This window comes from Helicoverpa zea, chromosome 3 (genome assembly GCF_022581195.2).
Source record: "Helicoverpa zea isolate HzStark_Cry1AcR chromosome 3, ilHelZeax1.1, whole genome shotgun sequence".
Taxonomy (NCBI): domain Eukaryota; kingdom Metazoa; phylum Arthropoda; class Insecta; order Lepidoptera; family Noctuidae; genus Helicoverpa; species Helicoverpa zea.
The window spans coordinates 11,145,899-11,171,205 of record NC_061454.1 but is presented as its reverse complement, the minus strand read 5'-3'; the positions used below and the strand labels follow the sequence as shown (position 1 = coordinate 11,171,205).

Genomic DNA, 25,307 nt, shown 5'->3' with positions numbered 1-25,307 from the left:
CATAAATATTGCAGTTATACGTTGTTTGTTGTCCAGACCAGTCATTACTTTCTTCAAAAAATTGTAAAGTGCGTCAATGGTTGATTTGCCTTTACGAAATCCGAATTGTTCATGTGTGAATATGTTATTAGATTCAAGATAATTATTTAAATTATTATAAATTACTCTTTCAAAAATTTTTGCCATAACTGGTATTAAGGCTATTGGCCTATAACATTTCATATCTTCTCTATCCTCCTTTTTAAATAATGGGTTTATAACTGTAATTTTTAGTTTAGAGGGAAATATTCCGTGTTCTAGACACAAATTTATAATGGAGCTTAGTACTGGAGCTATGATGTGGGAAACTCGTTTAATTATTTTAGTATTTATATTGTCGTAACCGGTGCTATTTGTGTTTTTTAATGCTTTTATTATTTGGTCAACTTCATATGGATTTGTCGGTTTCATGAACATTGAGTTGCAATTTTTATATGTCAGTGTTTTTGGATAAGTATTATTTTCCTTAGTTGTAGGTTTTATGTCATTTATAAAATAATCGTTAAAATATTCAGCTATTTCTTCCGGCATCGTAATTATTTTGTCCTTTACTTTAATTTTCCTTATATCCTCCTTGGGAGTTACCGTTTTATAGTTATTTACTATCTGCCATGTTGCTTTGGATTTGTTGGGAGCTGAATTAATGTAGTAGTTGTTTTGAGCTTTTTGGGTTTTTTTAATTATAATTCTTAGTCTTTTTGTGTATTCTTTGAAGTATTTTTTATCTTTCGGATTTGATGTTAGCCTATACTTCCAAAGTAGTTGACGTTTACGTTTAGAACATACACGGATGCCGTTACTTATCCATTTAGGTTTCTTTGAAATGGGTATTTTAACTCGTACGATAGGGAAGCATAGATCATAAAATAGCCTAAATAGCTCATGGAAAGTCTCATAAGCCTTTTCAGGATCATTCGTGGTATAACATTCCCTAAAACTAAGGCTTTCAATGTAATTTATAAATTTCTTTACATTATCCTCACTATAGTCCCGCTTAGATTTGAACCAATGCGTGATGTGGTAACTTTTCTTTATCGGAAACGTTAAAATTTGTGCTTTATGATCAGATAATGACAGTTCAATCACTTGTATTTTTGAGCCCCTTATGTTATGGGCTATATTGTCAATACATGTCATGCTACTTAGTCTAGTCGGCTGATTTATAGTTAGTTTTAAATTGTAACACGCTAGTAATTGCTCAAATTCTCGGGATAGCTTGCTGTTCTCTAATCTGTTGATGTTAAAATCACCGCAAAGTATAATTTTTTTGTTTTTAAAACAAATTATATTTAACAAGTCCGTAAGTCTACTAAAAAATAAGTCTATATAGTCTTTGCCATTTTTTGGAGGTCGATAGACACATAATATTATGATTTTGTGTTCTATTAGTTCAATACCACTACATTCAAATATATTACAAATACTTAATCTTTTAGCTTCAGTTACTATTTTAAACTTATAATTCGATTTAATTATTATACAAGAACCTCCATGCCTATTTTTGCGCGAGAAGGAGTCTCCTAGTGTAAAATTAGGCATTTTAAGTAGTGCTGCGTCTTCTTCAGTCATATTATGTTCGGTGACGCAGAGAATGTCTACAGGATTACAGTTTATATTTTCCACATTTTCGCATAATGAGTACAGATGAACCAAAAGCTCGTCTAATTTAGTAAGGAGACCGTTAATGTTTTGATGCAGGATATTCATGTGTTGATATACGAAAAAAACTATTATTGCTCTGGGTAACATTTTCATTACTTAAATTTGAATTGACTTGTTCTGTTTGTATTGATGTCTGGGTACTTTTATCAATAGTTACGGGCTTTATATGATGTGTGTTAGGTTTATCTTTGACGTATCTTTCATAGCTTTGCCTATAACCAATTCTCAAAATTTCCTTAAGCAGCAATTGTGAAGCATGTAGAGATAGAAAGCGATACTTTGGAATATACATTGAGTATTTCATATCCACATATGTTGCATGTGTGTACTGAGAACAGATGAATTTCAGTCTATAATTCAACATTTTTTCATTTAAATAAGTGTTAAAAAGAATTTCAGAAAATAAAATGTTTGTGTTTTTAGTAGTATTTAAAAAGTTCATAATACCGAATTGAGTTTCTTCTGGGTTTTTTTCATTAACGCCGCCTAGAACGATCACGAAGTCATTTTTATTCAATAATTTTATTTCTGCTTTTTCTGTGTCCAATACCTCACGAAGAGATGCTCCTGGCTTCCAGAAGCATCGTACTAAAAATTCCTCACCTAGAAGTTTTTGTAGAGTTCTTTGTATAAATCGTCCCTGTTGATCCGCTATGATAATAACTTTCTTCATATTTATGTTCAATTTGTCAGTTTGTGTTATAGATGATAATTTTGATACTGTGATCGATTTCAGTTTATCTGCCTGAACGTTATTGTTGCCCGTTGATGTATTTATTAAATTATCTTTGTCACCTTTTTGAAGTGAGTCTTTGGACGTAATGCTTTGTTGACTGATATTTTGGTGGAAGGTCGAATTTGAATCTATTAAGTTAATTTCTAGATTCGTGTTTCTTTCACACAAGTTTGTATTTTTACTCATTTTTGTTGGAGTATCATTGTTTACTGCGGTCTGTTTGAAATATTTAGTTTTCTGTGCCGATGCGATTGTTTGCTTTTTATTTGTCACAGGCGTTACTTTATTTTGTCGATTACTCCGTTTACTCCGCGAACGTGGTGTAGAATTTTTTGTTTCATCAGTATTTATTTCCTTGAATGTTTCTATTATTTTAATATATTTTTGTACATCGGTTTTAAGTCGAAAATTTTCAGTATTTAAATTTTCTATTTCCTGATGAGCGCTTTGTAACTCCTCCAATAACTTTTGATTTTTTTCTTGTAGGTCAGTTATAGTTTGGCTTGCATTTAAGGAAGTATTTGGTAAACTCATCATAGTCGTGTCAAAAAGAGTTGAATTGTTGGCAGTAATGTCACATAATGAACTTGATCTGCATAATCTAATATTTCGGTAGGTAATGTTGTCATCCATATTTATTTACATCAGGTGATTAATTTTTCAGTTTACTCCCAAGATAGACCAAAAGAAGAGACAACAAAAAAAAAAATATATATATACAAAACATAAAAAGATCTGCGTGGCGTTGACTCGAACCTGCGCACTGTAGTATCGCAGGCGCACCTGTTATCCTCTGAGCCGCTGACCAACTCAACGGCGGGGTCGAAAATACCGGTGTTCTTTGTAGTTTTGAGTGCTAGCGTAATTAGCGTTTCACTGTTGTGACCAAATAAGGTAACACATCGCGCCGCACGCTCTCGCTGTCTGATGAGTCACTGGTTCACATTCACAACACCGTCTTTAGTTGGAATTTTTTTGCACTTTTTCTGTTGTTTCTCACTCACTGTTGGTTATTAGTTTATTTTGATTATTGTAACATGTGACCTGTATTATTAACTGTCAATTTAAGTATGTTTAAACTGAGGATTTGGCTTTTCTGATTTTAAAAAAATATATTGACACGGAGCTTCAACTCATTGCTTGCGCTTCGTACGCTAGCGCGCCGCGAGTCCTTGCACATGTATTTACTGATGATTCATATGTGTGAAACACGAAATCTTTTCCAACAAACTAAGAAATGAAATAGGTCACTCAATAATTGTACCCAAGTCGTCGTACTCTTATTTATGCTAAAAAGTAAACTCCAACATAATAATCAAAACTTTTTTATGGCTCTCAAAAGATACGACCTTCCTACTGGTCCCGTGAATAGGGGGCGAACTGCAAAAGAAGCTATTTACATACGCGCGGGGGTGGACTTACGACGTAATGGAATGATGCCAATGAGTACGAGTATTTGCTCTGTCTACACACAACGTTGTTTATCCTGCCAGGCCCTTACAATAACAACAGTTCAAACCCCATTAAAGCTTACAGTAGTTGTTTGGTAATGCTGCTTTAATCTCTTAAAGTAGTTTCAGTAGATACGGGAGAAGTGAACTTGTACATAATTTTTGATGATACATACGTGCTTTAGTTTTAAAGCTTTGTTTGTCGCAAGAAGAAGTTATCTTCATGTTATTTTATAAATGGATGAAAACCACTTATATTTAGATGAGCTAGTGACCTGATTTTAAAGGTAGGCAACAAACTGTCGTAATTTAAAACCAGTAACCGTAAAGTCTCCAGAGATCAGCAGAGCTATGAGGCTACATTTATACTCATAGATGTTTTTCACGATCCGCACTAATTAGGAGCGGTGTCGGACGCGCCAGTCTGTATAATTCTAGAGAAGTTTACTATGTGATGAGTTCGCAGTTGCCGACAGATCCGCCTTCAACTAATTGACGTACAAAGCGAACTATGAGCAAACTACCCGCTTCATATGAATTATTTCCGCTGGGAAATACGGAGTGAGGTTCACCACGCTGAAAATTATTATTAGAAATATTTCATCTCTTCATAAAAGATTTGAATATTTAAGTAGGTTTTTAATATGAACAAATATGTAGGTAATCAATTGTATATGTTTCTAATTTCACCAATTACTGTGAATGAGAAACATCAATGGTATTATGTCAATCCGCTGTAGCGTAAAAACGCTGTCAGATTATTTGAGGGGACTTTAATTTTAATTAAGCGCAGGGTGGACCGGTGTACAAAACAAAGATTCGATTGGTTCGCTTTGATTTCAATCAAACAACATAATTAAAACTTGTATTCGACCGTGCAAATACGGTTGCATTTCTATTATAATTTATGCGTAATTAATAACATGGCCGAAACCACATTTAAATCCAATTTTCGAACTGAACGAGCTTTTTAATTACAAAGGATCAACCACAACTCATGTTACACAGTTAAAAAGCAATATTTATTCGAAATTGGTTCGTGGAGCGGGTGTTTGAACTAGCAGCGGCGGCGGAGCGCACTGCGAATTAATTCGGTTCAGTTATATAACATTAAAATTGGAAGTCCGCCGGAGCGGCCGCAACCGCCCGAAAGGCTTTACTTCCAATCCCAATAAGCGATTGGCTGTGAGCTCTGTGCACCGCCACCGACCAACGTTACCGTTACTGCCCACCTAAAATAGCTCGTTTAAATACGGACTTGGAGCCGCCGGCTTTTATCGGATCAGACAGTCTAACTTCAGCAGTCATCTCCTCTTTGCACAAATTAAATCTGGCGTGGTAAAATTGTAACACGGTCCGGTATTCTGTTCCTGCAAAATCAACTTTAAAAAACGTAATTCTATTGAAAGCACTGAAAGAAGCACAACACTCAGGTGGGGTGTTGATCGTATAATTAGAGTGAAGGGCCGGTGAGGGCAGTTTGCTAACAAAGTAGGCAGAGCCGGGGCTCGAGGCGACGCGTGCGAGTGGTCAGTCAGAGAGCCGCGGGCAGACGTATGTACTGCATTTTAATTAAATCCTCATTGCCGAGAGATAGTGCGCCGAGGGATAAGCTTTTTTTCGTATTTTCCTGTCAGCTCGTTCGCGTCCTGTAAAATTGAATCTGTGTTTAAAATTCGCAGTTAGCTGACGCTCTTACCGTGATAATGCTCGCTACGCCTGCATTTTAATAAAACAGCCACTCATCCGCACTCTGCAGCTCAAGTGGACTGGATGGCGGAAATGTTCCTAATTTTCTGGAAAATATTGTCCAACATTCTGTTACTGTAAATAAAAACTGCTATACTGTCGTGGTACTTGTAAAAAGGCTACCAATTAAGCAGACGTTCAATAGCACTCTCATTAGATGAATATTGCTATCCGATGAAAAAGTATTGTTGGCCACGCTATTGTAATTCCCGCAACTGATTCAAGTGGCAAGACAGGAACTCTTCACATCGAGTTTGATGTAGCTACGTTTGATGATACGTGAAACATGAACAGTGTTTCAACGGAAAATCAGAGCATCGAAATATTTCCGTATTCGTCTCGTTAGGTAGTTGTTGTGAAGCAGCAGCAACAACTCAATAGAGCTCCCGCCGGGTCGGCGGTACTTGTGCCTACATCGTGTCTCTCGTCATAGCAACGTGGAAATTAGACAATGAACTGTGAGAGCGTTAACAGTCGGTACCTGTCTGCGGTGAGGCGAGGGGGAGGTGGTGGCGTGTCCCGGGAAACAAATGATAAGACGATTACAAAAAATATATGTACACATTTATGTACAAATAATATGTCCAGACTACGGGAGAGAACAAAAGTAAAAAACAGGGAGGTGGGAAGAGGGATTTAATTTGCGGAGAGTGTGGCGTGAGTCGGAATAAATGAATGATGGGATCTGTTAAATTTAGGTTGCGTGCGTTTTTTAAACATATTAAAGATAGTTCGTTATTTTTCGTTAGAAAACGTTTTAAGATTTCTCTGATTGAATTATCTAGGTATACGAACAATAAATACGAGTAGCATCTTAATATTACTAACATTGAAAGTATATTATGCAGCCATAAGGTTATGAACATGACTTTTGCACATTATGCGATCTGTTGCTATTTTGCATAAGGTATTTTTTTATACTTACATAGGTGTCTAAGTTTTATTTTTGGTAACATGGTGGTCAAACTTGAATATGGTGACGAGAAGATTAGAATTCCTGAATACGTACTAGAATTCGTGAATACGTTAATACTTATATCCACATCGCAAAATCTCTTCGAACATCAAAACATTCTACCAGTTTCAGACTGGCTTTTAAGCGAATTTTCCGCTCTGTGCGTATGTATGGTTGTACATTGTACCATATCCCGGAGTCAGGCATGCGTTAACCCAGTAATGCACGCCATGCAGCTCGCACATTGCTGCTTCAGCCACTTACGGCGGATTATGCGCTCTCTGACACATCGAATTAGCTGCATAGCTCGTGTGATCCGGATTGAGCTGACAGGATTCATCCATCTGTTTGAGCTATTTCAACGAACGCTGTGGTGTCCGTCGGTAACTTCTAAAGGAGCTCTTAAATAGTAAAATAGCATTTTTATTTTCAATTTCGGTATTTCCTTAGTATATATCTATGTATGTTGAAAAAGAGTCAACTTTTAAAATCACATTAGAATATGACAGGAAAATGTATAAAACAAAGAGCAAAATGTGATGATGTGTCGTTTTCATATACGCTGACAGGTTACGGAATATTGAGGTTAGCAGCTTTGGCATGATTATAAAGCATAAGCGAAATTTCTTCATCGGATTACGTGGAGAGTATGTAGTGCGAAATGTAATAAGTATTTGTAGGGGGGTGCGGTGTGGGCCGTGGTGGCGGTGGTCGAGCGGCAGAATCAAGGGCGCGCGGTGCGGGGGGCGCGCCCGGGAGGGATGCTGCGCGGGGATGGGGCGCGCAGATCGATATCTCGCGTCGCCCGGCAACGCCGCGCCAGACCGAGTGCCTCCCGTACTACACCCCCCTCGCCCGGGCCCCCCACCCTGCCCACTACTCGCTTATTTAATACATGCCGTATCTGGGATGCGAGCTTTTTCGTGCTAAATGACAGGGCAACGTAATACGGCGAATCGCAAAGTCACCGCTCTCGTAATGCTCGCGCCATAACTATGGGAGTTGTAGTCCCCTCAGCCGAACATAAAACCGCGCCACGATAACGATGACATTGACCTCGTTTCCCTAAGAAAACTTCAATTTTCGTCGGGGCCCAATTTATTGCGTGAATGTTCATGTAAGGAACTATTCAAGAAATTTCAAGCCTATTCGACAGAAGTATTATGAAGTTACCTTACATAACTGGTAGCGCTTATGAGTTTATACTTCCCAACAAAGATAATAGAACAAAGAGTTAAACTGAGTTACAGCGAATAGACAACTGTAGATGTATAAAATAGAACTATTAAAAATGTTGGCAATAAGATGTTGGGAAGGGTAAGGGTCCCCTAGAGTATTACCCAATATTATGAAGTCTTACCATCGTATTATATTACGCATTACGAATAATCTTTAGAGCATTGCTACCGAGTTCAGTTAAACAATGCTGTCTTTGTTTTAATAAGCGCACAACAATACCGCTGTTAGGCAAGTCTTATTTAGATTGCGAATGTTCAAAAGCTTTGACTTAACATTATTAAGATAACAAAAGATTTTTTTAAGCTTTCATTCTATAGCCAAACACCGAATAAAAGTTGACCTAATATTTTAAATTAGACTTAAAAACTTCGAATGAGCTTTTGCTTTCAAAATGTATCGGAGACCACGGCGAACAATTAAGGTGCAAAAATGAAACGACAAACTATCATAAAAATATTTAATAAGACTTTAAAATCAATTGCATTTCACGTAAAGAACAAACTAATGAATAATTAAACATAACTCAACATTATTTCTTAGGTGACTAGACCAAGTTACGACAAAAATAATTACTAACAATAAATACTTAAAACTTTACATTGAAAACAATTTCCATGATAACATTGCTTCTTCAAATAAATTCTCACAAACTATAAATATTAAATAAGTTAATTAAGAAGCCATATTGCAGAAAAATGGAGCACATCTGGCGTATAAAATGGTATCATCAAAACGTCGAGATCTTACATTTCATTGACAGAAAAGATTTATATAAATTCGAAGTGTAGAGGATTAGTAATGAAACATTATAAAACGCTGAACTGTTTTTAAAAACAATTTTATTCGCTGAATGGATAACGATTGTTTTGTGAATGTTAAATCGTACAAACTTAATCTGCCTACGCCCACTCAGCGTGCATTAATTATAACTTTATCTCTTTATGATCACGTTATCAGCATATCGTTAAATCTCTCGGGCGAGTTGGAACAGATTTTACGAGCTTTTTTATTTTCAAAAATTGAATAAAGACTGATTTTTGTGATATTATACTAATTAGCGACAAAAGTTATTAAAACGCTACTAAGTTATTGAAAATTCAGCGTGAAGAATGACTACAATATAATTTGGAATTTATCGTTTCCGAAGATCTGCAGGTAAATACGAGAAAAAAGTTAAAAAATGCATTAGTCAAATATTAGCGTTAATGAGGGTTTTCTAAAATGGCGTCCACCAGGTGGCAGCACCGAGTCGTCAGGTCCAGGTAACTGTCAAAGTGCTTATCTTTACTATGAATAGTGAACGATTTTAGTGTTTTTCTTTTTATTTTATAATTAAAGCACTGCATTATTGTTTTACTATTGAGGTTGAGTAAATAAAAAAAACTAAATCATATTGTGTTAACAAATTTTTCAACAAGCTTTTCCTTAGTACCAGTGACTTTTGCACCCTCTCTCTTAGCTCAATTTTTAGTTCGGAAACCTTATTCTGACCGTAGTCCATAATAAAATCAATAACACTTCCAATATAACAGAATTTCAATAAACAATAAGTTCGGACCCTACAATTCCATACTATTTGACAGCTGTTTGGACCTGACGCATACGAAGCGCCGCCTGGCGGCAGAAAAAGTATCGAGAACCCTCATTATCTCGTGAAGATCCGAATAGATCCAGAACGAAAACAAAAATATAAATGGAACATACTGGAACATTCTAGAAGGGCAGCTGCGTGAGGAGCGCCACGCCGCGCATGATCCAGTGGTCGGGCTCCAACTTGGTGGGCAGCAGCATGAACAGAATGTAGTTAGTGGAGTGCCCCGTGGTGGACAACACGCCACGTCGATCTCCGGTCTTATATAGTGGACAGTTGTAGAACACGTCTGTGGGCACGTCCTCGCGCTTCAAGGGGATCAGCCATACCTGTGAAGAAAAATGTTATGGAAAGCTGGCTCTACTTACTGAGTTATTGAATTTTAAATATACGATCACTGTAAGCAACATGGGTTATTTTTCTGTCACCGAGCTAACTGCTATAACCTATGCACTTTTATGTTATTCTTGAGAAGATTAAGTTAAGCCTATTGTGGCATTATATTCCTAAATTATCCGAACCTCTACCTACATTGAACCACACGAAAACCGATACATGATTTAGGAAAAATATGTGATACAAATAAACAATCTTTAAACCTCATCCACGAAATATTTTTTAACATTAACTTATTTAATTTGGACACCGAGGTCATGACGATATGACCTGACAGGTCTTTTCTGCCCCAATCTTCTGAAGAACACAACTCGTCTTCTAGGCGTAGTTTATTTAAATAACATAGTGTAATAGCATGCAAATGTAATAGCATGTACTAACCGGCGGGAAGTCGTCGTAGAGGATCTTCGGTATGGACTCGTCGACGCACATGGTGTCCATGTTCCACCGCGCTCCCTCCATGAACAGGCCGCGGATGTACACTCCCTCAGCCGGCGGCGTGTCTATCTCAAGCTGCTTCTGTACCTAATATTCATAAGTAAGATGTAGTAGATGTTCTTCTTTAAGCTGTGCCCTATGGGTTCATATTGTGACTAGATAGTAAAATGTACCACCTGTATAACATATGGAATGCTAATAAAGATTTGACTTATTGAGTAGATACATTTAAAAGGTCTTCGCCACACGTGTCAGTTTAAGGCTCAGTTCACAGATTAACGATAGTGTCAGTTAGTTATCTGATATCTATAACTAATGTTATCTGCCAGATACCTGTGAAACCAAGTTATGGTTTATCTATCGTATAAGTTATCCTGATAGGCTATCGGAGACTTCATTAGTACAAAAAAAACAATTCATTACAGTTTGGTAGTACAATTTTTTTTTATAACTGGTGAATCTGGCCACAAGTCCAATCATCTATTTGTGCGTAGCAAAAGAAAGGTGCTGTTTCTAGACTAGATATCGGTGGTCGTTATTTGAATTTGTACCATGTTTGATTCAGGTTTCGTATAAAGCTAAAGTTAGTTACTTCGTAATGGAAGGCGAGCTGGTCGATGGGTATCTTGTACTTGCGCGCGTAGCTCTGCTGCGCGGCCGTGAGGAACGCTTGCGGGAAGTAGAAGCCGGACAGCCAGAACACCGTCGGTGGGCCGTGCTCGTGCCAGTGCTGATAATACAAAGCTTATATTGAAAACTTTGCTTCAAAGCTCGCACATAAAGCGGCAAGACAAAGATTTACGTCCTGTCAGCGAAAACACAATATTTGTAATGAAAATATCTCCCGTCGAAATCCTTCCATTACTATAAACTCGAAAGTTTGTGAGTGAAAACGACTGGATGGATTTTGATGAAACTTGGTAGTAATATAACTTGTATATCAGAATAACATCACAACAGCCTTTTATCCATGTGCGGGAAAACAATGAAACAGCGGCTGGAAGCTAGTCAGGTATAAAGTCTTAATAATAATCTACATTCAAATTAAAACATAATCGTAAAGCCCTGTTTCATGACAAGAAGGGACGTAAAACATTTACATTCGCAGTCATAACGCGATACAGAAATGAAATTATCCTAACATTTTCTGAGGTCAGCCATGTGAATTGCTCACACGACTGACTTCGGAGTCAGATGTGTATGTGCGCGCGTGCATGAGTATTTCGCGGGCACGCTTCCAATTCCCGACAATATCGGAATGTGTTCTGAAAGGAAAACTACATTTTATACGAACCGCAGATTGAAGTCGAGCATTTCTTGAAACCTACAGTTGAATTTAAATCGGAATAGATTTTGTATTGTCACCTGTAAAAAGGCTAATCTTTCCAGCAGATCGTTGAAGTATGAAGCGAAGGGTTTGAGCGAGGGATAGCTCTTGCCAGCCCACAGCGCCGGGATGCGACCTCTCACCATGCTCGTCAGCACTTCTTCTGTTATGTCGTTTAGAACACTCACTCCTGCGTCATGAAAGTAGGTACACATTTAAAAGAGTTTAATTTATCGTTCAGTCATAGTTTCGAGTAGTCACGATGCAAACTCAGCAAAACTGTAATACTCTTTTCAATGAAAAAATAGGGGTTCTTGGTAAAATTACACGTCATTAGAAACGTTGGATTTTCCGTCTTCTTTTACATATTTGAAAAATATGATACATAACATAGCCATACATACAGAACATAATATAGCATGTAACATTCTATGAACTTACCCTGAACAGCTCCAATAACAGCCTTAGCACTAGACCTCACGACATTGACGAGTCGATCATATCTAGCCGCCTCCTGTATAACCACGATAGACATGGGCGTCATGTCCGAAGGCTTGATGTCGCCCTCGTGTGACGGCCCTGAGAGGATCTTGTCGGGAAGGCGAGCTAACACGTCTTCTGCTATGGCCATCGCTTGCATTTCTGGAGTCACATCTGTGTCACCGGTCGCCATGCTGTCCTGTGGGGACGTAATAAAAATACGTTATAGAAACGTCAATAGCGCATGTTTGCTTTTTTATTATGTTCAGATAAATAGAATATTATATATTCACATGGGTTAATGGCAATCTTATGTATTGTGCAATATAATAAATATTCTAATAAATATTTTTCATTTTTTTTTTTTTTTTTTTTCATAAGAACTTTAAAGGACTTACCTGATATTTTTTCTCGAGATCCTTTCAAGCATGAAAATGAGTAATGTAATATCAATGATTCATACATAAAATTACATCCAAATAGCTAGATTCAATCAAATGTCTTACCGTTCGGTCCTGCTCCGTTGCAACGAGGAAAAATGAAACATGAAAAAGTACTACATAATCTAAAGTTATTAGTGGTTACAGCTAATTAAATCTAACTCGAAGAACAAAATAACTACATATTACCATAAAATTACAAATGATTTACTTATACTTCGAGAAAAAACTTGGAACTCCCTTCATCATTCATGTTTTAGGTACGTTAATTAGTAACATAGCAAGGTAAATTATTATTGTAATTGGTGACCTGTGTAAGTATAGCTGTGTCGAGCAAATCCTCAGCCTCTCGGAAATGCTTCGTAATGTCTGCGTTGGTATGGAAGCCGAACACGGAGGGTGGCGTGGCCGCGGGAAGCGAACGAGCGAAGGTTATGAACTCGCTGTGTTCTTTCAGAGTCGGGATGTGGTATACACCTGAGGTAATCATAAGTCTTGTTGATTTTGGTGTTCGCTCACTATTTAACAGCTAGACTTTTATTAGTTCTGTTGTTCTTCGAACTGACTTTACAGTTTAAAAAAGCCACCAAAATAATCCTTCATCCATCAAAATCCTAGTTGGTGAACGAGTGCTTTTAATTTTCTTTTATTTTCCAGATCAACCACGAAGATTTACAGCCAGTTTCTTCATCAAAAGTAAAAGCCAAAGTAATGTTATAAAGTAATTGTAACGGTCAAATTCGTTTTTTCACGATTTAATGTATTAGCTTTGCTGTTACGTTAGCCTTGAAAAAACTAATTTGACCGTTCCTTTTACTTTATGACATAACTTTGGTTTTTAACTTTGATGAAGAAACTGGCTGTAAGTGGGCACGGTATGCTACGATATATGCTCATTTAAGTTGGAGATATTTTCTTATAGCAGTCCCACCAGAAAGTAGAGAAACATGTACAGGAATTTTACTTTTACATGCTTACCTGAAGGATCAAGCGCATAGTTATGTACTTCAATGGCCTTAGGGTTGTAGAACTTGTAGAGGATAGTATTGAGCGTGCGCCGGTCCCAGTCGTCCGTCACGCGCCCGCCGTAGTTGCACTCGCCGGTCAGGTAGCGCAGAGCTATGAATTGTACGTCCTGGGAAAATGTTATTACAATAGTAATTGTTGTAGATATCAATCACGACGACAAGGTACAAGAATAAAAAGTGGAAACAAATGTTTTATTAGTGTTCTCCCCTAGACGGAATGTGAGGATTGTTTTTTTCATTCCAGCCTTAACGTGTAATGTATCGTTAAACAGGTATTTAAAAGTTAACAGGTTACTGATTTTTTTTTTAATATAATAAGCAGTACAATAATGAAAACGAAGGAAAGTTTAAAAAATATGAAAAAATTCTCAAATGTAAAACTTTGTAAAAACTTTCTAGGAAAAATTCTAACTTGACAAGTTTGAAAAATATGTAAAAAAAATTGAAATAATCAGATATGCCGTCAATACACTCACATCATACTCATTGAGGAACATATAGAGTTGGGTGACGCTAATACGGAGGTCGGTCTCATTGAACTCGTAGCGGATGTTCCAGCCCAGGGGTCCGAACTGACGCCGCTCCTGCACCACCGCGTGGAAGAAGCACAGAGCAAACAGCAGCTTCTTGAAGACTTCTGTCTGCTTGTTGCCCTCGAACCACTCCAGGTCGTTGATGGGATCGCTGCTGTATGACCGGGCTATGTTCGCTCGCAGACCTGGGTTTAGTATCACAGACATTTATATTTATGTTAATGAGAGTACCTATGTCAACTTTGCCATATTTAAGGCTCGGCCAGGTCTAACCAAGTGATTTTGTTTCAAAATTAGGCTTTAAGTTTATTTCATTTTGAGATTGTATAAAAATAAACTAGGTAATTCAAACGTGTATACCAAGTAGAAACTGCTAAATTGAATAAGGCGACAGCGTAGTGCGTGGATGCGTTTTTTTCTGTTGCTTGTAAATATCTCCGTTTGTATGGAAAACACGCATAGTCCAACACACTGAAAATGCATCCACGTGCGTTCATGCGGATCACGCGCATACACGCGGAGAAACACGCACCCCCGCGCGTAGGTGCGGGGCGAGACGCAAGGTATGGCACACTGAATCCCGCAGTGCCGCGCGTGATTTCGAATGGGCGTGACGTGTATATTTGAAAATGGAACTCTATGAGAGCCGCCGTGCGTGAATCTACTAAACGCACCTACGCGCGTGAGTGCGCGAAAAACCCGCACGATGATGCAGATCTGCACTCCCGCAGGAACGCGCGTAGGTGCGTCGACACGCAAGATGCAGCGTGATGCGGGGCAGTGTGAAGATCACCTAAAACGTTACCTTGCGGTGGTTCATTGGTCATTTTGACACCATTCTGCAGCACATATACCGGAAAATGGTCGGCTGGGTAAGACGTCAACCAAAGCCTGAAGTCTGGATGCGTGGCATCTGGCGTCAATCCTTCGCAAATCTGAACCGGGATGAATGATTAGAACAACTAAATGTCTCGTGGAAGGGCTGAAGTAAATGCAGCTTATTTAAGTATACCTTTTCTAACGTGGGCATCCAACTCTTAGCCAAGTGACAGTTTTGCAGAACCACCCATGTGCCGCTTCGTACACCTTCCTCAATAAGCTTTACTGCAATTGGTCCTTGTCCCTGACCCAGAGATAGTGAAAACAAACGAGAGGAGCCGAAACCCTGAGAAAATATATAAGATACATACGCAAAATGAGAATTGGGTACACGACCTGTTGTCTTAAGTATGGAAATGGTGGTTGGCCCTTACCTGATCATCAGCAAACTTGAGTAGAGTCTCCATGGGATCAGAGCCTGGTGTCAACACGAATAGTAGAGGAATACAGCAATGAGAGTCCGCGTATGAAGATGCCAAGTCAAACAACGGAGGTTCCACAAATCTGCGGCCCATTTTCGCTGAAAACAAGGTTTCATGTTAAGGTAATATTAAAAAAACTTTGAAGACGCCTAGCAAGTGTTTAAAAGTTAAGGTTTACCTGCCACATAGTTTTGGACTGCTGGCACCATCATGTCTAACCGCATGCAACGCATGACCATCATTTTCTGTGAAAAATAGCGAGTCCAAGTTAGTTTAGTGCGTCATACTGCCGGGTTATTGAAGAGTTTTATGTAAATATTATGTTTACCTCAAACATATCAAGCTTTGTGTCCCACGGTGAAGGCAAGGGTTTGTCTTGTGGGTCAGGCGTGTCACAGTACGCCTCCCATACTGCCACGTTGGCTAAGAAGTGTTCCAAAATGCCATTGAATTTTGGTAATTCGTTCAACCTGAAGATAAGGATGAAGGACATTTTCAGAATTTTGATATATAACACTTAACAGGTACCCTACTAAACAAATTGCATAAATGAAGTTACATTCTTATAATATGAAATACTTTTGTAGGGCATAAGTATTTGTTTCAGAAAATCTGTCGAAACAAACTTATTTATTACTAGCCACTGGCTCTTGCACGTCGGCACAATGCTTCACGCTTCTATTCCTCTCCTCTCTATCTGAATATTCAATCCAAACGCAAGTAAAAAGATCCCTATTTAATGAATAAACATATAGATGAGTCTTACGCATTAAACTCTGCCCAGGCTTGTGGACTGAGGAACTGCACGGGGTTATGCACCACATGCCGGGGTTGCGCCCCTCCCACCAGGAACATCACATTATTCCTTGTTACTTCCTTCTCCGCTATCATTATCGTGATAACCAATAGTAAGGAAAACACCATTTTATCCTGCAATATGATATCTTTCTGTGTATTCAATTAATCGGTAATATGATTAGTATATCTACCTAGTTGGTATAAGGTACTGACGTACAGCTGAACATTAATTGATGAAGACGTCTCTTAATTATAGAATGGAATACTACTCAAGCAAATAGCTCAAGACAAGATCTTCTCTTGAGATATATCTGGAGCTATTTGATTGAGCGCATGATAATGAATGTATCTGTTAAAGTGGAAACCCATAAATTAATTTCAACTCTTAATTGATCGAAGTGTGATGGAAATAAAAGACTACTCAAGATTTACTATAGGTAGAAAGGCAATTAGAGTAACTTTTGCCTTTATATTATTAGTAAGGAAGTAAGGACGAACTACAGGCTACTTTATGTTTCAGTACCATTTTTTACCTTTTCAAACAAACTTCTGCAGATGTTGGCGTAAAGCGAATACGTAAAGTATTTCCTCAATATGGCCAGTCGTTCAGATATTTCTTCTACCTTCTCTGTATTGTCAATGGCGGCTACGAACAAGCCTTCAAACCAGCCCAGCGAATACTGGTACATCGGATCAATGTGCGCCAACGAAGCTTCGTGTGAAAACAAAGAATCTCAATTGAGTAGGGTGATACAAACTTATAGCAGTAGTAAAGGCTTAGATATATAATATACGCTATAAAATACAATCAAAAGACAATGATTGAACGCGTACATTGACAATTTACAACCAAAAACACGGATCGAAAATTTAATTTTGTAATAATTACCGAAAATAGAAGAATATAATTTATACTTAATATGAATATCGAATTTTTCTTTTGTAAATAAACTAAATTTCTGTCCGAGATTATGTTTGTAAGCAGTTTCTATTTTTTTTAACTTACCGATGAGGAAGAATAGATCAGTGGAGTGTACGGCAATAGGCACATAGTCGTCTCGGGCGACGTCGATAGCCGCTTCTGTAGTCATGGCCACCTCCTGCTTCTCTTTGATCTCGTTCGAAGTTTCTTTTGCAGAGTTCAGAATCTATACGTAAGCAACAGGTAATAATTTGGTTTATGTATGAGTCAACTGTACTAACTACACGTTGTCGCCCGAAAATCTGTATTGTACCTATAGGTACTTAAAGTTAATAAAAAATCCGCAACTTATTCCCTTAGTCGTTACTTCAACAAAAACCGGTTATGTATCGTTAACTGCGAATTAAAATATCAGATTCATCTATTGTGTTGCGATTGGAGATTGAATTTTGACAAATAAATTATGTCAAATTTATATGAAGCTAATGTCAAAGAAAAGCAAGGGCCGGATCGGTTATTATAACGCGATCTCTCATCTTCATCCTCACCTAACACCACAACTAATTTTATGAACCTCCTAAAAACGACCAACACTTACTTGCACAGCCTCCTCATCCTCTAACAAATGTTCGGAAGTGGACAAGACAGTCAATATCTTCCTCTCAATCTCCTGCAGCAGCCTGCGATGTTCAGCTCCTTGCGTCGTGAGGTCCGTCTTGGCTTGCTGTAAGTCCGGTCTCTCTCGCGCTACCACTCGAGCCAGGAGTTGAGCTTGTAAGCCGTCCATGGCTAACATGAAGTTCACGAGAGTAACCCGAACACCTACCTCGGGTAGGTAATGAGGGTTCGCTAGTTTTGTACTTATGTATAATCTGTGAAATATCATCATCTATAGTATAAACAAAGTCGCTTTTTCTGTCCCTATATCCCTGTCCCTTTGTACGCTTAAATCTTCAAAATTACGCAACCGATTTTCATGCGGTTTTGTATCAGATAGTGTTTCAAGAGGAAGGTGCATAATAACATCCATTAAAAAGTGGGGAAATACTGTTATCCCGTGCGAAGCCGGGCGGATCGCAAGCTAGAAATAAACTATTCATTTAAAGATTGAAATTGGTACATTTGTTGATGTATGATTACTTATTTAATAGTATGTTTCTACTCCAAAGCATACATTACATACATTGGGGCCAGAAATAATGCACAAAAGTACTGTAACAAAAATACTTACTTGAAGTCCTTGCTGTATTCAACAACAGTGTCACCAATTTTGATGCACAGCGCTCCGCCTTGTTTGAAAGTTTGTTGTTGAAGCAGAGGTTCCAACATCGGGTCTAATTCCTCTAGTACGTTTTCTAGCAAAACCTGAAAAGGAGCTCATATTTATTTCATTACAAATCTATATGTTTGCTTGAACTCGCTAATCTCAGGAACTGCTGGTATGATTCGAAAAAATATTTCAATGTTAGATAGCCCATTTATCGAAAAAGGCTATAGGCTTTTTATCCGGGTTCGTGGAGAGGATTCCACGGGATGCGGGTGAAACCGCTGACAGAAGCTAGTTTATATACCTACCAAGTTACAATGTAAGTAGATAAACAATTTCTTACCGGTTGTCCGAACTGCACGGCGTTTTCTAGCACGCGTCCTAAGTCAGCTTGCGTCATACGCACTATACAGATGTTGTTCGGTTTCTCCATGTTTTTGATCCAGCGATTAGCTTGGCCTTGAGGATCAATCATCAGAGGCCAGCGCCTTGCAGTCCTATTTTACAGAAAATATTTATTTTTTAAAATTAAAGGAATTTCTTTCACCAAGCACATGCTGCTTGGCCCCAAATTCACCAACCTTATTTTTCAGTACTATCTTCATATAATTTACTCACATGATGATGATAGCGCTCTCCACACTGAAGTCATCGGCGGGCAATCCGTCAATGTTCCACTGCTGAATGGTGACAGGCTCGCCTAACACCTTGATCAGACTGTAGTTCAATGTACACACTATACCACAGTCGGCACACGCCTGGGCCCAGGCTTTCATCTACAAAAACATTTCAATATTATCATATTCATCGGGCATACAACGTCAATGACTACTTCATGTCAGTATAATCGTACCTGTTTATTTCTAAACGTTGCTGTAAATGGTCCTAGATACGCTATGATACCGGCCGCAATCAAAATATCCCCTGAAATTGAAACCACTTTAAGGATACAAAAGTTAAGACTTAAGAGACCGAAATAGATAGGTAAACCTAATCAGATAGCAAGTTGGAATCCGCCTTAGTTATAGTTGCATTTAAGTATTATTATATATTATTTTAATAATGACTTGTCAAAAACACATTCGTTGTCTTTTTTACCAGTGAGTGTATTGTAAGTTTCCCGCAAAGTCTTAGCGATTTGCGTCCACCGAGTCTTCTCTCCCCCGAGACCGGAGATGAGCATCTCAGCGCGTTTCAATTTGTTACTGCAGTCCATCACCTCGTCGTCCAATACCTTTTGCTGGCGACTCTGTTCAGCTAGCGCCATTTCTAATGTCTTCAGTTTGTCTTGTACCTTGGGTAGGACAAATCTTGTTTTAAATCTTCAATCAAGTAAGTTAATGCAAGGAATGAAAAGTCAATTATACAATTAAACAAACTACAAATTAAACGTGACGATGAGTAACGGTGAGCCATTTAACTATAACCGAACCATTTTCACCTGTTAAATCAGTGATTTAACTAGTGGGCGGAAAGTATAAGGCTGGTTACGGTTTGGTTATCTATCGTTATAATTAAATGGTACAACTTACCTCTTTGAGCTGGGCTTGCTTGACAGCGAGCGCGGCGCTGGCCTTGTCATACACAGCCTGAGCAGCCGCCAAGCGCTGCTTCTTAGGCGCCACCACCTTGGCTACCTTGTCATACTTCGTCATCGCAATCACCCATTTGCACATACCTTAGAAAAGAAGCATCAAACGATATTTTCATGTTTTAATCAACTTTGCGATTACACACCTGAGATTTTAAATACAATTGCTTTCAACTGTTAAAGTGGCAACACTAGTTAATTATTTTATTAACTGCATCATCCTCCGAGCCTTTTTTCCCAATCATGTTGGGGTCGGCTTCCAGTCTAACCGGATTCAGCTGAGTACCAGTGCTTTACAAGAAGCGACTGCCTATCTGACCTCCTCAACCCAGTTACCCGGGCAACCCGATACCCCTTGGTTAGACTGGTGTCAGACTTACTGGCTTCTGACTACCCGTAACGACTGCCAAGGATGTTCAATGACAGCCGGGACCTACAGTTTAACGTGCCATCCGAAACACATGATACATGATATATAATTATTTTATTAACTGCGGTAATAGCCTATTCTGAGTAATAGCCATTCTGAACCTACCCTAAGGCCTAAAATGAATCGTACCTTCAGCCGCCACCGAGACAGCTCGAATCTTCTCGGGCACGAAACCTTCATCTTGCATGATAGTGGTCTGTAGTTTCTTCATCACAGCTGGCGGGATATTGTCCTTGTCATAGTTCTGCAGCGACTCCAGGAACTTTATATCGTTGAGGATCTTCTTTGAAGGCCCCCAATAGTCTTCTACGGTACCCACTCCAGATGGGTTTGGTATCTTGTCTGGTTTTATATCCTGTATTACTTTTATGAATTAGTTTTTGGATTATACATAGATATCAGAAAATTGTTTGAACGTAAGGGACATATTGTCGCATAAGTGAGTGAGCTATATTTATAACTGATTTCCGTTCATTTTCAAAATGTCCCGTACGATAATATCGATGTAAGAAAAAGTTACACCTTTTTTAGCTTTAATGAAGTACTTTAATACAATACCACATTTTTCGTGATAACAGAAATTTTGTATGTAAATAAAAATAATGAAACAAAAAGGCAATTTGACTACTTCCCTTTTTAGCAGTCAAGCGGTAAATATGGGCAAATATAAATATGGACTTGCCCATGTTGGAAAGCTAAAAGCATTGCATTTAAAATTTAGAAATGATTTCAAATTCACTTACCGGATCATCCTTTAGAAAAGCGTTAAAACAAATAAATATAAAAACATGTTTGGTCTGTATCACATGTTAATTCAACAAGTAAGTAGTAGATAATAACAATTTACAATATAAACAGAAACCAACTCAGTCTGATTGAGATTGGTTTGCAGGCGACGTTATTGATAAGCCTTTATTTTACACTGCAAGCACGCACACCGATGCTTTGTATAACAACAGTTTGCATCATAAAGCTCCGATATAATCGCAAGGTACGTTTATGCAGAATAGAATAGCCTTGGAAACTTTATAAGCCCTCCTTCCTTAAAAGTTGAAAAATGGGATCATTCAACATGAGACTCGACTGGTTAAAGAAATTACCTTCAAAATGCAGATAGCCTCCATGACGATACGAATACCTCTTGGAGGACTCTTCATGGTCTTGATGAAGGTGATGTCCTGAGGAGTGAGGGTATCCAGCGCAGCTAAGGCAGAGTTTAGAATCGGCATTGCCTCCGCTAAATCAGCGTCGCACTCGTCTTTTATGGCTTGAGCTTCTTGTGCCTACACATTTAAAAATCAAGTTTGATCAACCTTTACGTGTTTTAAGTACTTAGAAGTTAGATGGTTGAAGAATCAGTAATTATAAATACGTCGCCAGTGTCACACGAGGTGGTTTCCAAATTTTCCGAAATCATATGATATGCCGCACAGAACATTTGATTTATTGCTCAAATAACCAATGGCTTACTGTAATTTAGATCATCCAAAAAAATATTTTTCTAAATATATATTAATTAAATGTATTGGATTACCTGTTCTTCAGCAGCAGCCTGGTCCACAAGGACTTCAGCTTCGACCAGAGCAACTCCTTCCTTCTCCTTTTCTACAATAGCCGTAGTTTCAGCCACCGCGGCGGCGCCAGCAGCCAACTTGGGCTGCAATATCTCTAAAGCCTCTTGCAAGGCTCCTACTGACTTGGCCGCGATGGCAAGTTGGTCTAACCCAGTGAGATAACGTTTTTCTGCTGTTGTTAATTCCCTGTTAACGTTGAAATGTAGAATTAATTCAAATATGTTTACATAAATGATGTAGCTAGAAATAGGTAAACGAAGATCTTTGCCCAATGATTGAAAAAAACAAATGAAGCAATCTTTGACTCTGATCATACATAGTGTCTGTATCGACATTTATAATAACGAAAAAACTTACAATCTTTTCTTGTTTAACAAGGACTTAAACATGTTGATAAGTTCCAGGTAAGCGGTAGGTGTGACGTAGTTAAAACGCTTGAGGCGACGCAAAAACTGCCTGGTTAGCTCCTGAGTATCAGTGTGGAACACTTGGCATAATTTGATGGCCGTGTCTCGTTCTAAGTCCGTCAGCTCAATGTCTTTTAGAAACCGGGTTGCCACCGCAAGCAACGCATCTGGTGGCCACTCCTACAAATGGAAATAAGGAAATTGGTAATCTAGTAGACTTCTTACAATTTCGAGACGCAACATTTCTAGCGAAAAATTCGACGTACCAGGTCCATCCAGAACCATATACATTAATGAGCGACTCACTAAGGAGGACAGACAGTTATTTCGCGCGGCCAGATTACGCGCCAAAGAATGTGATTACAAGTTCTGCTGGATTAAGAATGGAACTGTTTACATCCGCAAAAAAGAAGGAAACCCCGCCATCACTGTTAAGACCATGGATGACTTGCTGCGGTACTGCCCCGCGACAACTGCACAAACAAGTGGCTGACGCTCAGATAAACCTGTTATCATTTCAAATTTTATGTAAGCATGTTTTGTTTTGTTATTTTATCCATTTTTACATTTTTTTAATTTCCTTGATTATCTTAGTTCTTAAGAAAATAATGTCATTTTTCACTAACGGGCTTAACTATACATACACACACATTTGTCAACAACACACCCCACAACATGCATATTACTTGACAAACTTAGGAGTCAAACATACACGAGTAATCAACACGCACGTATTCTCTCTTACACAAACACCAAAAAACATACTACAATTACATAAATACAAATACATAAAAACATACATTTTATGTAAGCATATCTTGTTATGTTATTATTTTAACTATTTTTATTACCTTTTAATTCCTTTGATTATATTAGTTCTTAAGAAAATTATGTTTTCACTCACTCAAGGGCCTATACATACACGCACACAAACACGCCAACAACTCTCCCTACCACATGCATATATCTCAACAAACTTAGGAATCCAACATACACTGGTAATCAACATGCACGGCTTCTCTCTTACACAAATACATAAATACATATTAAATACACAACACATACTCTACACGGCTACACAACACTATTTACCACAAACTCTTTCTTATGGAAACGTTGTCACTCTCACTCAGTTTAACCAAGACGCAACAAACATTTTAAATAAAAATCACGCACAAAAGCTTCTTTCATACATCATTATATTAAATAAAAATGGCTTCACTTGACATCGCCAATGATATAGACGAATCCTTTTCAATAGAATGTCACACAGTAGATTCCCCAGAAAGTTGCAAAATTATCCTAAATGTTTCCAAAGATAAATTCACAGTTCTTACATACAATATAAGAAGCTATCAAAAAAACTTCGATGACTTTAAAGTTGCTTTATATAGGTTGAACTCAAACATTGATGTAATTGTGCTAACAGAGTGCTGGCTGTCTGAAGGCACAATCTTAGAAGAAATTCCAGGGTACTACATATACAGAACCTGTTCCCAAGTTAACAAAAACGGAGGTATTGTTACCTACATCAGAACAGTTTGGAATAACGTTACTAGCACGGAAGCCAATCTAGCTGACGCTGACAGTTTGCTTTTAAACATCACATATGACATTACACTTCTAGCAATATACCGTTCCCCTTCTTTTACTAACGCAGACACCTTCTTCAGTTCCCTTGACGCTATACTTTCAGATCTAAAACATAAACAAACAACCATAGTAGCTGGTGACATTAATATTAACATTATAGACTTAAAAAATAACCAGGCTTCTAGCTATTCATGTCTCATGGCTTCACACGACCTGACTCCCGCGATTACTGCTCCTACGAGATGCGGTTCATGTATTGACCACATATTTGTTAAAACCAACGCAACTGCAGTCGGTCTCGTCTGCAACCTCTCCATCACGGACCATGACTTAGCGCTGTGCAGTGTACATCTTAAGCCGAACACGATACAAACCAAACGCTGGAAAACTAAAACTGACTGGGATGCTGTGGATGCCGACATCGCCCAATCCGACTGGGAACCCATTTACACTTCCTCCTGCGTCAATAACTCGATAAAATTATTTAACAATATTGTCACCGGCGCAATCAACAAGCACACAAAACAAATAAAGATCTCCAGGAAACTTGCTAACATCCAACCATGGGTCACACCCGGCTTAATAAGATGCATGAGGCAACGTGACAAACTACACCTAGAATGCAAAGCTAACCCTAGTGATGACACCAAACGCCTAATCTATACACGTTATAGAAACTACGTGCACATGTTGCTACGCAATCTTAAAAACACACACAACGAAAAGGAAATACACGTAAATAAGGACAACCCTAAAAGACTCTGGGCGGCTATAAAAAACATCTGCGGAAATAAGAGCACCCAAAACAGCGCTACACAACTAATTACATCTAGCACCTCCCCCACACAAGCACTTGATACCTGCAATCAGCACTTTGTCAACGTAGGAGAACAGCACGCAGCCAAAATCCTCAACAAACTCGGGATACCACACAACACACTAATAGACTCTTACCGGTCACAACAAAACAACTCACAATCATTCTTTATGAGTCCTACTGACGATGAAGAAATCACCAACATTATACGGAATCTAAAAATAGACAGTGCACCTGGTCCCGATCAACTCACAGTTTACTTACTCTCTAAATGCATCAATAGCTTTATCAAACCATTAACCCACATATTCAATTTAAGTCTAGAAACCGGTGTCTTTCCAGATTCCTGGAAGACGGCATCCGTGACCCCCATTTATAAAACTGGACCTAAAGACGACCCTAAAAATTACAGACCCATAGCTCTCTTAAGCATAGTCTCAAAAATATTAGAGAAAATAGTTAACAAAAGACTCACAGAATATCTCGATAAAAATAACATAATTTCAGATCGGCAATTCGGCTTCCGTCAAGGTAGATCCACCG

General features: G+C 38.4%; 1 protein-coding gene across 1 annotated transcript in view; it reads right to left on the bottom strand.

The window, feature by feature from the left end:
* Positions 1–9,364: 9,364 nt before the first annotated feature.
* The window catches only part of LOC124646278 (dynein axonemal heavy chain 7), a 36,177-nt gene continuing 20,234 nt past the window's right edge, over positions 9,365–25,307 (bottom strand). Inside the window, exons 47-75 of the mRNA XM_047186395.1 lie at positions 22,305–22,534; positions 21,908–22,133; positions 21,474–21,656; positions 20,503–20,728; positions 19,885–20,030; positions 19,451–19,646; positions 19,206–19,276; positions 18,971–19,128; positions 18,696–18,849; positions 18,317–18,450; positions 17,684–17,957; positions 17,170–17,311; positions 16,697–16,875; positions 16,132–16,295; positions 15,694–15,835; positions 15,544–15,610; positions 15,318–15,463; positions 15,077–15,229; positions 14,870–14,999; positions 14,008–14,249; positions 13,482–13,638; positions 12,814–12,980; positions 12,570–12,578; positions 12,462–12,482; positions 12,025–12,262; positions 11,622–11,773; positions 10,849–10,986; positions 10,200–10,343; positions 9,365–9,751 (exon numbers count right to left, since the gene is read on the bottom strand). Of these exons, the coding sequence (XP_047042351.1) occupies positions 9,545–9,751; positions 10,200–10,343; positions 10,849–10,986; positions 11,622–11,773; positions 12,025–12,262; positions 12,462–12,482; positions 12,570–12,578; positions 12,814–12,980; positions 13,482–13,638; positions 14,008–14,249; positions 14,870–14,999; positions 15,077–15,229; positions 15,318–15,463; positions 15,544–15,610; positions 15,694–15,835; positions 16,132–16,295; positions 16,697–16,875; positions 17,170–17,311; positions 17,684–17,957; positions 18,317–18,450; positions 18,696–18,849; positions 18,971–19,128; positions 19,206–19,276; positions 19,451–19,646; positions 19,885–20,030; positions 20,503–20,728; positions 21,474–21,656; positions 21,908–22,133; positions 22,305–22,534 (4,596 nt within the window). The 3' untranslated portion in view covers positions 9,365–9,544. The remainder of the gene's footprint in view (positions 9,752–10,199; positions 10,344–10,848; positions 10,987–11,621; positions 11,774–12,024; positions 12,263–12,461; positions 12,483–12,569; positions 12,579–12,813; positions 12,981–13,481; positions 13,639–14,007; positions 14,250–14,869; positions 15,000–15,076; positions 15,230–15,317; positions 15,464–15,543; positions 15,611–15,693; positions 15,836–16,131; positions 16,296–16,696; positions 16,876–17,169; positions 17,312–17,683; positions 17,958–18,316; positions 18,451–18,695; positions 18,850–18,970; positions 19,129–19,205; positions 19,277–19,450; positions 19,647–19,884; positions 20,031–20,502; positions 20,729–21,473; positions 21,657–21,907; positions 22,134–22,304; positions 22,535–25,307) is intronic.